Source organism: Ursus maritimus, unplaced genomic scaffold (assembly GCF_017311325.1).
Source record: "Ursus maritimus isolate PB19 unplaced genomic scaffold, ASM1731132v1 scaffold_21, whole genome shotgun sequence".
Lineage (NCBI taxonomy): Eukaryota > Metazoa > Chordata > Mammalia > Carnivora > Ursidae > Ursus > Ursus maritimus.
Genome location: NW_024424564.1, coordinates 53,537,053 through 53,554,162, shown reverse-complemented (window position 1 = coordinate 53,554,162; position 17,110 = coordinate 53,537,053). Strand labels below are relative to the sequence as shown.

Sequence of the window (17,110 nt, the reverse complement as noted above, 5' to 3'; positions counted from 1 at the left end):
CTCATTTCCAGGGCTGGCACATCTCTGCACTTTGTGTTTCTAACACCGCCAGCCCCCGCCTGCCAGCCGCCCCCATGTGCTCTGGAGCTCCCTGTCTCAGTCCGGTTCCAGTGAGCACACCAGAACTACGTTTCAGTTTGGTCCTGTGCGTTCCCCGGCTCACAATCTCAGACTGCTCTCTCGCGGGTGCCAGTTTTTGAGTCTCCCTGCTCCCCCGTGCAGGTTGCTACTGCTTCCCGGTGCCCAAACGCGGCGGCTCCCTCCCCCTTCTATTCATCTTCCGATATCTGTGCATGGTTTCATGGCTCCCCGCTTCGTACCTCAATACTCAGCGCTGGAGATGTTCATTTGTAGAGATCCAGATGCGTCTTCCTGCGTCTCAGGCTGGTTCCGTGGTTGTTTAGGCTGGTCTGGTACCTATCCAGCTCGACTCGGAGGACCGGCTGAAAACGGTGTCTCCTACTCCTCCGCCATCTTAACTCCTCCTCCTCCATATGTCTAAATATTTAAATGGTATAAAACAGGCTTACAAACAATTACATAACTATGTTCTATCCACTTACCTTCACAAATACACCTTTGTAATGAAAAAAATATATGTAAAGCAATGGTTTTTATATCACTGCAAATCGGCAAAGTACCAAAGAGAACTGAATTATGACTGTGCAGCTCTGGGTGTTCTGTTGCTGGGCCACTGGTGCTTGGACGAGCAAAAAGACATACCTAATCAATCCATAAAGTTTTATGGATATCATCCATAAAACTATATTCTCTTGCCTTCATTTCAGAAAAATCATCACGTGGATAATAATAAAGATTTTCACGTAATTATGTTCTATGGAGGACAGTGCCGTGCTGGACAACTTTTCCTGAGTCATCAGAGTGTGTCAGTTGCTTCTGATTCTTTTGGTTGGGAGAAAATTCACTCTGTGGAGGGAACAGCAGTGAGAATTGTCAATAAAATGCATAAAGATCTCGATCTTTAGATCTAGAATTGAACCACGAGTGTCGATGTCGTGTTTGGACATTGCAAGGAGCGCATATGAACAACTTCCATTATTGCAGGAAACATCATACCATGTTTTCATTCCAGGATATCAATGTTGTCCTCATTTCACTACCACCCCCGTTCCTTACAATTTACATCAGTCCACAAGGTGTTTATGATTTTCTGTTTTCACATTTTTTAGTGCCGGGATCTTATAAGGAAAAGCGGCGACTGCAGCAGGCGGCTCATGTTGCTCAAATTCCTCTTCAATAGAGAGTCTGCCTTGAAATAAAGTGGCCAGACAATCGTCTCTATAGAAATGAGTTCCAGGATTGGTTGTCCGTGAATCTTCTCATTCAGACCGCACCAAATGTTTCTGTTCCTTAGTTCTAATTTCCCTACATTGAATGTGAATGTCATTCTATGTTGCTGTGGTTTTTGTTTGTTTGTTTGCTTTTAATTTGTTTTAGTTCAGGTTTAGGTTCACAACCAACTGGGGCAGAAGATACAGAGATTCTCCCATAGAGCCCTGGCCCGCACACATGCACGCCCCCTCCCCCATCAGCAGCCTTCCCCTACGTGGCTCATTTGTCACAACTGGTGAATCTACACGGTCACCCAAAATCCAGAGTTGACCTTAGGGCTCACTCTTGGTGTCCTACGTTCTACGAATTTGGACAAACACATACTGATATGTATCCACCATTATAGTACAATACAGAGTAGTTTCACTGCCCCGAAAGTCCTCATTTTCCCACCTATTCAACCCTCCCTCCCCTCAACCTTGTGGCAAACATCGATCTTTCACTGTCTCCATAGTTTTGCCTTTCCCAGAAGGTCATATAGTAGGAATCGTATAATCTGGAAGCTTTTCAGACTGGCTTCCTTCACCTAGTAGTGTGCATTTAAGTTTCCTTCATGTCCTTTCATGGCTTGGTACCTCCCCTCTTGTTGGTTCTGAGCAAGATTCCGTTGTCTGAGTGGATCACAGTTTACTTATCCATTCACCCACTGAAGGCTGTCTTGGTTGCTGCCCAGTGGTGCAGGTATGAATAAAGCTACGATGAGGGGCGCCTGGGTGGCTCTGTTGGTGAAGCATCTGCCTTTGGCTCAGGTCATGATCTTGGGGTCTTGTGATCCAGTCCCGCATCAGGTTCTGTGCTCAACAGGGAGTCTACTTCTTCCTCTCCCTCTGCCTATCCCCCACTTGTGTGCTACCTACCTCTCTCTCTCTCAAATAAAGAAATCTTAAAAAAAAAAAAAAGCCGCAATGAATATCCACATGCAGGTTGTGTGGATATAAGTTTCATCTCTTTGGGCGAATACCAATGGGCGCAATTGTTGTGCTGTATGGTGAGAGGATGTTTCGTTTTACAACAAATACCAAAGCACATGCCAAAGTGGATGTACCATTTGGAATTCCCACCAGCCATGAAGGAGCGTTCCTGTGGCTCCACAGCCTTATCACCGTTTGGTGCTGGCAGGATTTGGATTTTGGCCGTGCTAATAGGTACGCAGTGACAGCTCATTATTTTCACCCACATTTCCCTGATGACATAGGGTGCGGAGCTTCTTTTCATATGCTTGTTTGCCATCTGTGTATTTTCTCTGGTGAGATGTCTGTTCAGGTCTTTGGCCCATTTTTTAATGAGGTTGGCTGCTTTCCTTGAGTTTTAAGAGATATTTGTACATTTTGGAAAACAGCCCTTTACCATATATATCTTTTGCAAATATCTTCTCCCATTCTATGGCTTCATTGTCTTGATATAGGAATTATTTTAAACCTAGTTTCACTCTTTTTCTGTTTATTTATTTTTAGAGATTGTATTTATTTGAGAGAGAGAAAAAGAAGGCGCACAAGCAGTAGGAATGGCAGGCAGAGGGAAAAGCAAGCTTCCTGCTGAGCAAGGAGGCTGACCCTAGTCGAAAGCAGGTACTTAACCGACTGAGCCACCCACACAAACCACTCTTTTTATCTAAATATGTAGTTTCTTTGGGAAACCATTGCTTAAAAAATATTTTGAGATACTGTTCATCCTTTTGGATTTTTTTCTTATATTAAAAACCATGGACTGCTCAAATTCAAAATTAACTTTATTTTCTGCCAAGACCGTGGTTTGCCTCTTGAATATTTCCCTTAGCTCTCCCAGCCCATCTCCTAGTTGATCTAGCTTAACAGCTTTAACAGTATTCATGAGACAAGGTCATGTATCTGAGTGGTTATAGGTCCTATATGAAATGCTCCATCCAGACGGTCCATCCTTGGGCAGACGCAGGAAAAAACGCAACAGTATATAATCTTGGCCTTGATCCAAAGACTGTATTGCTGTAAGCACCCAGAAGTCCTATCTGCTAGTGAGAAAATCAGAGTGCTTGCTAAGCTCCCCCGAGTCCATGTTCAGGAGTTGTTATTCCCAGGATTACTAAAATGCCTTGTATATTCCTTATTTTTCAATTCCCCAAAGGAGAACGGCCCAGCCTCCAGGCCTGCTGGCTTCCGGGGACCACAGTGCTTGGAATACAAAGCTGGAGAAGGGCCTGGAGAGAGACAGGATGCGGAGGCACGAGGGAAGAGCAGGTCTGAGACTGGCCGCACGGGCACCCTGCAGGACAGAGGGCCCTCTGGAAGCTGGAGCTGGGCAGGCTTGGGAGGGACAGGACGGTGGGGCCCAAATCCCATAAGGCGTCGCAGGCCGGGTTGGGAACAGCACGGCGACATGTCCGGAGTGCACACCACTTTATAAACGCCACAGGGAAGGGCAGGGCTCCTTCTGAACACATCTTGTCTGCTGCCTAGGGCGGACACAGCCACCCCCACGTGCGGTGCGGGCCTAGGCCTTGGGACTCCTGACCCAAAGTGGGGGGGACAGGGTGTCAGCGAGCAAGGACCAGGGAGCACCAGCTTCCTCTTTCTCATCTTCAGCTGCTCTGACCCAGCAGGCCACGCTGCTCCTTTCTTGAATCCCCTCTTCCCTTGGCTTCCAGGACACCACACCCGCCCTGGTTTCCCACCTGCCCCGCTGCCACCACTGCTTCTCTGTCTTTTTGTCCGCGGCACCCCTCCATACTGGAGGAGACCAGAGTCTGTCTCCTTCTCCACGTGTGCCTCCTCCCTACATGCCTCCGGTGACCCCAGTCTGAGCTTTCAGCCCTGCCCTTTCCTGTGGTCTCAGTCAGCTCAGACGGCTAAAACAAAATCCCATAGACTGGGGCGCAGCGGTGGTGGTGTTTGACAGCAAGCATTTATTTCTCACAGCTCTGGGGCTGAAAGTCCAAGGTCAGGGTGCCATCATGATCCGGTTCTTGGTAAGGGCCATCTCCCGTCTTTGCAGATGGCTCCCTTATTCTGTCCTTACACGGCCTATCCTCGGTGTGTGGTTCACTCAGAGAGAGAGAGAAGGCAAGCGTGGGTAAGAAAATAAAACCATATTAAACGTTGCGTACGAAAGCCCACTTTACAATAAAGACATATATCAGTTGAAAGGAAGTGAATGAAAAAAAGACGTGTCATAGACACAGTGACCCTAAAAGGCTAGTATGGCTATTTTCTTTTCCAGTTTTATGGAGATACAATCGACATCTCATCTGGCATGAATATCGGGTAAACTAGACTTCAAAACAAAGATCATTCCCTGAGATAAACAGAGACATTTCATCATGAGAAAAGGACCAAGTCACGTGGACATGACCACAAATGTGCATCCATGTACTAGCGCCTCAGAACACATGAACCAAAGGGACGGAATCAAGTGTAGAAGAGACAATTCGCCAGTCAGCATAGGACAGACGAACAGCCTCTCTCAGCAAGTGATAGAAAACCTACAGAAAGTCCAGAGAAGACACAGAAGATGTCACATGTGGGTACCAACTATCTCGATGGAGTCGACGTTTGTAGCCAACCCGCCCAACCACGGTACAATACACACAGTTTTTAAGTGCACGAGGCCAAGGCGTCGAGGCAGGCCACACCGGGGTACGAGCTTCCAGACACTAGTCTCAATGTAACAGGCTCAAAACCATAGAGAATGCATTCTCTGACCACGACAGACTGAAGTTAGAAATCCATGTAACGGTAAGATTTCACACAAACTCCGAATACCTGGAAATAGAACAACTCGTTTGATTTCACGGGTCAAAACCCCAACAGGGGAAAGTAGAACTATATTTAACGGAAAGATACCCGAACTACCGCAAACATGCCGGAGGCAGCTCAGCGTGTCCGGTGGGACACTGACAGCGTTAACCGCTTCTGTGAGAAAGGAAGAAAGCTCTCAAAGCCAGGGACTCGGGGTTTCACCTAAGAAAGAGGGAAAAGCAAAGCAAAGCAAGAAACCCAGAGTCAGACCTGCCTGGGCTCTCAGGGCGCTCTCAGTCCCTCTGGGGTTTCCCCAGGGCAGGGGGTTCCAGCTAAGGGGCCTTGGCAGGCTGGCGGTTGGGAAGCTGGGCCGCGATAGTTCCATTAGCAGTGGGCTTTGCAGGCCCACGCGGGCGTGGGAGGGGGCGGGGACCCCGGAAGCCCTGCCCATTCGCCGCTGCAGGGTCGTGACCCCGCGACCCGCGCCCCTCCCGCCCTCCCGGCAGTTGGCTGGACCCTGCGGCCTGAGGCCAGGCTCCCAGGTTCACGGCAGGCGGCGCCATGCGGCCCGCCGCGCTCCTCCTGAGTCTGGGCCTGGGCCTGGGCCTGGGCCTGGACCCGGGCCCCGGCCTGAATCGCGGCCACCTCCCGCAGCCCCCGGCTCCTCGCAGGGCCCAGGCTGCCGGCCTCGTCTCCGGGACGCCCGCCGCGTCTATGTCCGGACGCCGCCGCCCGGATCCTGCCTCGGCTCGCCGCCCCCCGCCTGCCTCTCAGACCCGCAGCCCAGCGCAGAGAGACATGGCGGCGCTGCGCGCCTGGAGGGACGCCCCGGGCCTCGGGGAGCCGGCCAGCAGCGCTCGCAGCTAGCCCTGCGGCCCTGCAGCCCTGGCGGCGGCGTGGTCCCCGTGGGTGGCGCACCTCGCCTGCCCGCGCCGCCGCCGGCGCTGCCCTGCGTCCTGCTGCCCTGCTGCGCGCCGCTTGGCGGGCCCATGCTCGTGGACCTGCGTTCGTCTGCGCGCCACGGCCGCCTGGGCCGCTGTGGGGCGCACCCCGCCGCATCAAGGCGCTTGGGCCCCCAGAGTGGACCTTCTGGCTCTTGCCGGTCGGGACGGCCGACCTGCGGCGCCCCCGCCGCGCTGCCTCTGACCTGCCCGCCCACGACGACCCTGGCCCCTACGCGGGCTTCGTGGCCCAAACCAAGTGTCCCACGGATGGTCCCACGCCTGTTGTTTTAGAAGCTGTCAACTCGGACGGTCCTCAAGCCATCGATTCTTCGGTGTCCTGCCAGGTATCCGCACAGCTGCCCTGTGAGGTCACCATGGTAAAGATCAATAGGAACAAAGATGGTGTTCCCCTGGTGGTGACCAGGAAGTTGGGGGATACCCTCAATGCGACCTTTCGCTTCAACTGCGAAAAGGCCTCGTTAATTGTTCCGGAGTGGCATGCCTTTTCGGTGCCCTCCGTAAATGATGTGCCGGACTGGAACGCACCTTTGGATACACCACACATCCAATTAGGTAGAACTCCAGCATTTCTGTATATCGCCCCAAATTCTTTTTCTTGGGGGGTGTATGTGTTTAGATTCACAGTCAGCCTCTTCTCGGAAAATCCAAAGACACTACTGGCAACAGGCTCAGATTTCATCTATGTCACCATCCTTAGAAGCGACCTAAAGGCAGTTGTCCCTGGGGGTCCCAACATAACAATTAATTTCACAGACAGGCTGGTTCTGGATGGAACGAACTCCTCGGATCCAGATTCAGACAACCCTTCAGAGGGACTCCTTTTTTCCTGGTACTGTACCACAGATCCAAAAAACTACCAGGGAGATAAAATTACAGTGATGAGCAACAGCGTCTGTCTCCCAAAGCAGACCGATCTGAACTGGAAGGGGGCCTCTGGCCCCGTCCTGACACTTTCACCAGGAACGGTTAAAGGTGGAGGTGTGTATTTTTTCAGAATGGTGATCCAGAAGGGTGGTCGAACAGCATATATTGATAAAAGGGTACACGTGCTCAAAGGACCCACCCCCAAAGCAAACATTTCGTGTATTGAAAATTGTGATGCCGTTCTGGTTATTTCAGACAGATTTTCTTTGTTTCTAAATTGCACAAATTGTTCAGCAAGCCAGGATGTCTACAAATGGTCGATTCTGTCATCTTCGGGTGATGAGATAACATTTGACTGGGTGAAACACACCACGACAGGGAGGAATGGTGCTTATTTGTCTATAAAAGCTTTTGCTTTTAAGGATTTTCCGGAAGCTAAGTTTTGGATTTCTGCACATCTAGCTGCTTGGAGTGGGGAGAACTTGGACTTGAGGCACCCCTTTATTATTAACTATGTCCCTGAAATCGGAGAGTGCACCATTAATCCAGCTAAAGGAGTTGCATTTTTTACCAGGTTTGTCATCCGCTGTAATAATTTTAAGGATAAGAACATCCCTCTTACATACAAAATGATAGTCTCTGACTTGTATGGTTTCGGTCAGATCAGTTCTGTAAAAGAGAACACCTTGGGGGCCATCCTGTATTTGGGGAGCGAGTCCACATCGCCCCCTTCCTTTCTCCCTGTTGGGGTGTTGGCTAATCGTTATGCCATGAAGATATACGTTCAGGTGTATGACTCTCTAGGAGCTTTTTCTCAGGTGACGTTGTACGCGACCGTACGGGCTCCAACGGACGAAGTCTCGGAGAAGGATGTGCTTGATCGCTTATTCAATTTCACCATGGGACCAAACTCATCACTGTCTACTATGCTTGCCAACCAGGAATTTTTACCTGCAGGCTATCTCATGTATATAGCAGCTTCTGTTTTGAATAACATGAAGCCTGAATTAACTTTGCAAGCTGACAAAGCCAGACTCCGGGAATACCTTGTCAACCAGACTTTCATTCTTCCCAATAGCACTTTGGTGGAAATTAGCCAGGTAGTCATGAGTGTTACTAAACTAACCCAGACGACCTCTGGATTCACTCGAATGGCTCAGAAACTCGCCACGGTGAGGGTTTGGCAAGCCAATCGAGCCCTCCAACAGTCTCGGCAGAAAGATTCAGACTTCCACTCTGAACAAATAGAAATCGTGAGCACTGGGATATTGACAAGTTTGTCTAATATCTTTAAACTGACCGTTAGCTATGAAGTCGTTGATGAGCCTTTCTACGTGTTGGAATTACTAGCAGACACAATATTGGAGGGTAAAGTACCAGGGAATGAGACCACTGCCATGACGGCCTCCAGCTTTAACGTGTATGTCAGGAAAGCTGAAAAGTGGGACGTTACCGACGTCTTCAGCAATGAGAAAAGGGGTCGAAATTATTTTCGTCCGACGCTCAACGTACGCAGCATTCCTAGTTTGCCTGCAAATGCCCCGATTTCCACCATGTTCTGTGAGTTTGCACGTGATCCCTTTCCTTGGATGAATGCTCAGGAAAGCTGTTCTGCAGATGTGGTTGGATTCAGAATGACAGGAACCACACCTAACGGCGATGCGATCGAGATCATGCCTGATGTAGCAGAAGCGTTCATCGCCAGAAGAAACTTGAGCTCTGCAACATTTAATCTCACGGTGGGACCCGAGAACGGGCCTGAGGGAGGTGATGAGTCCTTGCAAAGGACGACAGGGCAGTTTAGGTTTGAGGTGGACAGCAGTGTAGTGAAGGAGTTGCTGGTCCACATTGTGACCGAAGTGACCGTGTTGTTCACGGTGTTGGTGTATGCCGGCAGTGAAATTACCCCCAGTGCTCTGGTCGCCACCTTTCTTGTGCCCCATGACATCCCTCCCGTGGCCACTCAGAGTGACCTGTTCGACTCAGCCTGTTCAGTGAAGGAGGCCCGTGTGGTTTGCCTTCCAGCGTCTCTACTACAAGTCATAGCTCAGCGATGTGGCTCGGCTGAGTGCACCTTGGTCGTTGTTCTGCAAGCACCTCGTTTTGTCATGAAAGCCAGTGAAAAGCTAGTGAGAATCGCTCTTTTCAGCGTTCGCTGCCTAGACATGTATGGGATCCAGAGCGATTGGAGAGAAGATACCTGTGTTCTCGGAGAGAAGACCACCTGGCGAAGAGTGCACTGTATCTGCCAGAACACCAGGAGGGCCCGGCGGCAGCTGGACCTAATAAAACAAGCCAGCACACACCTGAAAACCCACTTTCTGACGGCCAAGGTGTTTGTGGTCCCCAATGCAGTAGATCTCCAGTTGGAGGTCATCAAGAACATTACCCACAACCCTGTGACCCTCTTCGCTGTACTTTTTATTATGCTCACATACATAATCCTAGCTTTCTGGGCCTTGCTGATGGATGAAATGGATCAGTATCTTCGGCTACATGTGATAATTCTACTTGATAATGATCCTTATGATAAGGTATGTTACCTCGTCACCATTTTTACAGGAAGCCGTTGTGGTGCTGGGACGAAGGCCGATGTCTTCATCCAACTTAAAGGAACAGAAGGTGAGAGTGACGTGCATTGTCTGAGCCATCCATATTTTCCAACCCTGTACCGGGGAGGCATCAACACTTTCCTCCTAACGACGAAAAGGGACCTGGGGGACATCCGTTCCATTCGTGTGTGGCACAACAATGAGGGCAAAGCCCCCAGTTGGTATTTAAGCAGAATCAAAGTGGAAAATCTGTTCAGCAGACACATCTGGCTGTTCTTATGCCGGGAATGGCTTTCTATTGATCAGGCAGAGCAGGAAAAACGCAGACAGATATATAATCTTGGCCTATCCAAAGAATGTTATTAGCTGTAAGCAGACCCAGAGTCCTATCTGCTAGTAGAAAATCAGAAGTGCTTGCTAAGACTCCCTCGAGTAGTCCAGGGAGTTGTTATCTCCTAGAATTACCAAAATGCCTTGTATATTCCTTTTTATTTTTCAATTCCCCAAAGAATCACTGCCTCCAGCCTCCAGCCTGCTGGCTTCCAGGGACCACAGTGTTTGGAATACAACTAGGTAGAGGGGCCTGGAAAGGTGCGAAGCTAAGGCACTGAGGGGAGCAGGTCTGAGACTGGCCAGCACGGGCACCTGCAGGACAGAGGGCCTCTGGAAGCTGGAGCTGGCAAGGCTCGGGCGGGATACGTGGACCCAGAGATCCCAAAGGCGCTCGCCAGGCCAGCTTTGAACAGCAGGCGAAGTACCCCGCGGGCACACCGCCTATGAAGCCACAGGGAAGGGCAGGGCTCCTTCTGAACACAAGTCTTGTCTAAGCTGCCTAGGGCAGACACAGCCACTCCCCACCTGTGGGTGCGGGCCCAGGCCCGGGACTCCTGGATCCAAAGTGGGGGGGAGGTGTCAGCGAAGCAAGGACCAGGGAGCACCAGCTTCCTTTTCTCATCTTCAGCTGCTCTGACCCAGCAGGCCACGCTGTTCCTCTTTGAATCCCTCTTCCCTTGGCTTCAGGACACCACACCCGCCCTGGTTTCCCACCATGCTCACCGCTGCCACACTGCTTCTCTGTCTTTTTGTCCGGCACCCTCCATACTGGAGGAGACCAGAGTCTGTTCCTTTCTGCACGTGTGCCTCCTCCCTACATGCTCCGGTGACCCCAGTCTGAGCTTTCAGCCCTGCTCCCTTTCCTGTGTAACTCCAGTCAGCTCAGACGGTAAAACAAAATCCCATGAGACTGGGGCGCAGCTGGTGGTGGTGTTTGACAGCAAGCATTTATTCTCACAGCTCTGGGGCTCGAAAGTCCAAGGTCAGGTGCCAGTCATGATCCGGCTGCTTGGTAAGTGGGCCATCTCCCGCCTTTGCAGATGGCTCCTTATTTCCTGTCCTTACATCGCCTATCCTCGGTGTGTGGTCTACTCAGAGAGAGAGAGAAGAAGCGTGGGTAAGAAAAATAAAACCATATTAAACGTTGCGCATCAAAGCCCATTTTGCACAATAAAGACATATATCAGTTGAAAGGAAGTGAATGAAAGACGGTCATAGACACAGTGACCCTAAAAGGCTAGTATGGCTATTTTCTTTTCCAGTTTTATGGAGATACATCCGACATCTCATCTGGCATGAATATCGGGTAAACTAGACTTCAACAACAAAGATCATTCCCTGAAAACGAGCTATTTCCTTATAAGAGAGTACAGGACAGTGATCCATGTCTCCGAAACTGAACAACATTCACAGATGACGGATTAAAAGCTGGCATCAAGGATAACTTCAGAACGAACCAAATTAACATGGACGGGTAGGAAAGCTATGAAATAATCAGCAACAATATCGTTGCTCCATTTACGGAACAGAGTGAGCATAGAAGAAAGGAAAGAGGGATAGAAGAATGATGAGAGACTAGACTCGGAAACAAACTAGTCGGGAGGTGGATGACAGCAGTCGGGTGTAAAGGGCACTAACGCAGGTGTGGGCGAAAGTAGATCAGGACCTAACTAAACTTGTCGTATGTGATATTTATAAATAAAAAAATAAAATAATACTAGAAAGAAAAAGCAGACAATTCTGCCAGTCAGCCATAGGACAGATGAACAGCCCTTCTCAGCAAGGATAGAAAAACCTACAGAAAGTCCACAGAGAAGACATAGCAGATGTCACTGTGGGTACTCAACTATCGAAGTGGGAGTCGACTTGTAGCCAACCCCCCAACCACGGTACAATACACACAGTTTTTTTAAGTGCACGAGGCCAAGGCGTCGAGGCAGCCACACCGGGTACGAAGCGCTAACACTAGTCTCAATGTAACGGGCTCAAAAACCATAGAGAATGCATTCTCTGACCACGACTAGACTGAAGTTAGAATCCATGTAACGGTGTAAGATTTCACACAAACTCCGAGTACTCTGGAAATAGAAACAACTCGCTTGATTTCACGGGTCAAAACCCCAACAGGGAAAGTAGAACTATATTTAACGGAAAGATACCCGAACTACTCGCAAACATGCCGGAGGAGCTCAGCGTGTCTCGGGTGGGACAGATCAGCGTTAACTCGCTTCTGTGAGAAAGGAAGAAAGCCTCAAAGCAGGACCGGGTTTCACTCTAAGAAAGAGGGAAAAAGCAAAAGCAAAGCAAGAAACCCTAGAGTCAGACTGCCTGGCCTTTGTGGCACTCTCAGTCCCCTGGGGTTTCCAGGGCAGGGGTTCCAGCCAAGGGCCTGTGCAGGCTGGCGGTTGGGAAGCTGGGCCGCGGATAGTTCCATTAAGGTGGGCTTTGGTGGCCCACGCTGGCGTGAGGGGGCGGGGACCCCGGAAGCTCTGGCCCATTTGCTGCAGGGTCGCGTGACCCCGCGCACCCGCGCCCCTCCCCGCCTCCCGCAGTTGGCTGACCCTGCGGCCTGAGGCCAGGGCTCCCAGGTTCACCGGCAGGCGGCGCCATGCGGCCCCCGTCCGCGCTCCTCTTCTGAGTCTGCCGGTCCTGGGCCTGGCCTGACCTGGACCCAGGCCCCGGCCTGAATCGCGCCATCTCGCGAGCCTCCCCGGCCGTCAGGCTAGGGCCCAGGCTGCCGCCTCTCTCTCCGGGACGCCCGTCGCGTCTAGTACCGGACGCCGCGCTCGCGATCCTTGCCTCGGCTCGCCGCCCCGCCTGCCTCTCAGACCCGCAGCCCAGCGCAGGAGATATGGCGGCGCTGCGCCTGGGAGGACGCCCCGGCCTCGGGAGCCGGCCCAGCGCTCAAGGCAGCCCTGCGGCCCGCGCAGCATGCTCCCTGGCGCGCGGCGTGTCCCCGTGGGTGGCGCACCTCATGCCTGCCTCCCGGAAGCCGCGTGCGCCGGCTCCTGCGTCCTGCCAATGGCTTTGCTGCCCAGCGCGCCCGCTTCTGGCGGCGCCATTTATGCGCTCGGATGACCTGCGGTTCGTCTGAGCGCCACGCGCCGCCTGGGCCTGCTGTGGGCGCACCTCCGCCGCATCAGCGCGGAGCCCCCAGAGTGGACTTCCTGGTTCTTGCCGGCTCGGGACGGCCCACTACCTGCGGCGCCCGCCGCGCTGCCTCGACCTGCCCGCCCACGACACTACCTCTGGCTCCCTGCCGGCTTCTCGTCGGCTGCCCAAACCAAGTGTCCCACGAGATGGCCCACTGTTGTTTTGAAGCTGTCAACTCGGACGGTCCTCAAGCCATCGATTCTGGGTGTCCTGCCAGGTGAATCCCACAGCTGCCCTGTGAGGTCACCATGGTAAGATCAATAGGAACAAAGAGGCGTGGTGCCCTGGTGGTGACCAGGAAAGCTGGGGAGTTACCCAATCGCGACTCTTTCGCTCAACGCGAAAAGGCCTCGCACTATTCCCGGAGTGGCAAGCCTTTTCGGTGCCCCCTCCGTAAATGATGTGCCGACTGGAACGCACCTTGGATACACCACACACATCCAATTAGTGTAGAACTCCAGCATTTCTGTATATCGCCCCAAAATTCTTTTTCTTGGGGGGTGTATGTGTTTAGATCTGTGGACAGTCCTCTCAGGAAAATACCAAAGACACTAACTGGCAACAGGCTCATTGGGATTTCATCTATGTCCACCATCCTTAGAAGCCTACCTAAAGGCAGTTGTCCCTGGTCCCAACATAACAAATTTCACAGACAGGCTGGTTCTGATGGAACGAACTCCGGATCCAGATTCAGACAACCCTTCAGAGGGACCTTTTTTCCTGGTACTGTACCACAGATCCAAAACTACCAGGAGATAAAATACAGTGATGAGCAACAGCGTCTGTCTCCCAAAGCAGACCGATCTGAACTGGAAGGCTAGCCTCTTGGCCTCGTCCTGACACTTTCACCAGGAAGCATTAAACTGGTGGGAGGTGTGTATTTTTTCAGAATGGTGATCCAGAAGGGTGGCTCTTGAACAGCATATATTGGATAAAAGGGTACATGCTCAAAGGACCCATTCCCCAAAGCAAACATTTGGGTGTATTGAAAAATTGTGATGCCGTTTTGGTTATTTCTAGACAGATTCTTTGTTTCTAAATTGCACAAATTGTTCAAAGTGAAGCCAGGATGTCTACAAATGGTCGCATTCTGTCATCTTCGGGTGATGAGATAAATTTGATTTTTTTTTTTAGCCTACGTGGTCGATGAGGGCTATGTCATCGTGCAAGAGAGGGCCTCCTACGTGAGAAGCGTGTATAATCTGCTGAACCTCGCTCTAAAATGCATATTTACTGCGCTGATCGTGCTCTTCTTCAGGAAGCACTTCTTGGCCACGGGCATCATTCGGTTTTACTTGTCCAACCCTGCGGATTTCATTCCCTTTCACGCGGTTTCTCACGTAGATCACGTCATGAGGATCGTGTTGGGTTTCCTGTTATTTCTGACCATTTTGAAGACCCTCAGGTATTCCCGATTCTTCTATGCTGTGCGGCTGGCTCAGAGGGCCATTCAGGCGGCCCTTCCCGGCATCTGCCACGTGGCGCTGCTGGTGTCCGTGTACTTCTTTGTGTTCATGGCCTTCGGCTACCTGGTGTTCGGGCAACACGAGTGGAACTACAGTAACCCGATTCATGCTACGCAGACGATATTCTCCTATTGCGTTTCAGCATTTCAGAACACGGAATTCTCCCACAGCAGGGTTCTGGGGGTCCTATTCCTCTCATCTTTCATGCTGGTGATGATCTGTATATTGATGCACTTGTTTCAGGCAGTGATTTTGTCCGCCTATGAGGAAATGAAGCAGACCGTGTATGAGGAACCATCAGACGAAGCGGAAGCAATGACCTATCTGTGTCGCAAGCTAAGAGCTATGTTTAGGTTTCTGACCCTCCAACCCAGGGAGAAAGAAGAATCAGAGTTGTTTGTCAACATGCTGTATGGGCAGCCAGAGAGCAAGAGCCGCCGGTATCTGGGGCTGAAGACCAGAAACATCAATGGGAACAAAATGGTTTATATTGTTGTGTGATCATGGCAGGGTCAGGAACCACAGGCAAGAGTCCCCCCAGATGCTCATTCTGTGGGTGTAAGGAATGTTCACTGGCTCACTAGTGCTCTCTACCCATGTCACTCAAAATGCACACCCCTACATTTGGAAGTAACTCTACCTTTGGCCTCTTGAGTGTTGGGGTGTAGGGCAGGTCTGCGGCATCAGGGCTGGTTTCCCTCTAGACGGGAACTCGGTGTCTTTGGAGCCCACAACAGTTTAGAGTATTAGAGACCCAGAGTTGGGGGAGAGAGAGCTAAAGGGTCCCCACTCTACCTCTCCAGGGCCGAGCATCTGCTACTGCGACTGTGTCCCTGGGTCTGGGAGCCAAGAGCTTGTGAATCCCTCATTCCCTCTGGGACTGCCCTTTGAGGACCCGGCCTGGATTACCCCTCTGAGCCCCGAGCCCTCTCCACCATCACCCCCACAATCCAGTTGGGCCAGGACTGAGGGACCTTGTGGGGAGTTTAGGACCTGTCCTCCTGCTTTTGAATTCACGGATGGGACCTGTGTGGCCGAAGTCTGAGCTTCCAATCTACTCCTTACGGCCATTGCCCCTTAAAGATGTGAAATCTAATAACATTTTTCAGCCATTAGACATGAATTTTGTTCAACAACAGAAAGGCATGTGTATGTGTGTGTGTGTAGAGGGGGAGTGGGTTCACACTGAAAGATAGTAAATGTTCTATATTGACTATAAGTATATATCCATCCTCGACATGGGCGTTGGGTTACTTCTAGCATCGTGAGTTATTTTGGAATAATAAAAAAAATGTGGTTTATTGTTTAAGAGAAATATGGGCTCATAACTCTTATAGTTCTGCTCAGAAGCGTGTTCATTTATGTAGATGCCGCTTTAAGCTTTACCAGATTAAATGTGAGATTTCTCCTGTGAGACTTGCCGTGATTTCTGTGTGAGGGGCGTATATACTGATGGCTCCTGCCCTCCACATGGAGAACAAGTGAAGGGGGACAACCCAATGAGGTGGGTGATGACTTTGTCCCGAGCCCTTGTTATTCACTCAATGCCCCTGTGCTGGAATGGCTCACAGGCCCACAGAGGCATGTTCCATGCCATCAACACAATAGTGTCTATAGGTCAGATTTGGATTTTTTTTTAAAGATTCTATTTATATGAGTGAGAGAGAGAGAGAGGGAGCGAGAGAGAAAGAGAAAGGATCGGCAGAGGGAGAATCAGACTCCCCACTAAACAGGGAGCCAGAATTGGGACTGCATCCAAGGATCTTGGGATCAGGACCTGAGTGGAATGCAGACGCTTCACCAATGGAGCCACCCTCCTGTCCACATCTTTTTATCTGTAAATATGTAGTTTCTTTGGCAACTATTCTTTAAAAAATATTTTGAGATATTGTTTATCCTTTTGGATTTTTTTTTCTTATATTAAAAACCATGGACTGCTCAAATTCAATATTAACTTTATTTTCTGCCAAAGACCATGACTTGCTTCTTGAATATTTCCCTTAGCTCTCCCAGCCCATCTCCTAGTTGATCTGGCTTAACAGCTTTAACAGTATTCATGAGACAAGGTCATGTATCTGAGTGGTTATAGGTCCTATATGAAATGCTCCATCCAGACGGTCCATCTTCAGGCAGACGCAGGAAAAAAGTGAAGAGTATATAATCTTGGCCTCCATCCAAAGAATGCTATTGCTGTAAGGACCCAGAGGTCCTATCTGCTAGTAAGAAAATCAGAGTGCTTGCTAAACTCCTCAGAGTCCAGGAGTAGTTGTTATTCCCAGAATTACTAAAATGCCTTGTATATTCCTTATTTTTCAATTCCCCACAGAAAAACGGCCCAGCCTCCAGACCTGCTGGCTTCAGGGGAGCACAGTGTTTGGAATACATAGGTACAGAGGGGCCTGGAAAGGGGTAAGCTGGGAAGGCATGAGGGAAGAGCAGGTCTGAGACTGGGGCCACGGGCACACTGCAGGCCAGAGGGCCCTCTGGAAGCTGGAGCTGGATAGGCTCGGGCGGGATAGGACCGTGGGGTGCAGATCCCAAAGGGCATCCCAGGCCACGTTTCTAACAGCATGGCGACATCTCTAAAGGGCACACCGCTTTATGAAGGCCACAGGGAAGGGCAGGGCTCCTTCTGAACACATCTTGTCTGCTGCCTACGGCAGACACAGCCACCCCCACCTGTGGTGCGGGCCCAGGCCTGAGGACTCCTGATC

The 17,110-nt window shown here is 50.8% G+C and overlaps 1 protein-coding gene across 1 annotated transcript; it reads left to right on the top strand.

The window, feature by feature from the left end:
- The first annotated feature begins 5,624 nt into the window (after nt 1-5,624).
- On the top strand, nt 5,625-15,375 carry LOC103674132 (polycystic kidney disease and receptor for egg jelly-related protein-like). Its single transcript, XM_040637097.1, has 4 exons — nt 5,625-5,779; nt 5,838-9,750; nt 12,549-13,147; nt 14,060-15,375. The coding sequence occupies exons 1-4, from the start codon at nt 5,625-5,627 to the stop codon at nt 14,895-14,897; spliced, it is 5,505 nt and encodes a 1,834-aa protein (XP_040493031.1). The 3' UTR covers nt 14,898-15,375.
- Nucleotides 15,376-17,110: the final 1,735 nt, after the last annotated feature.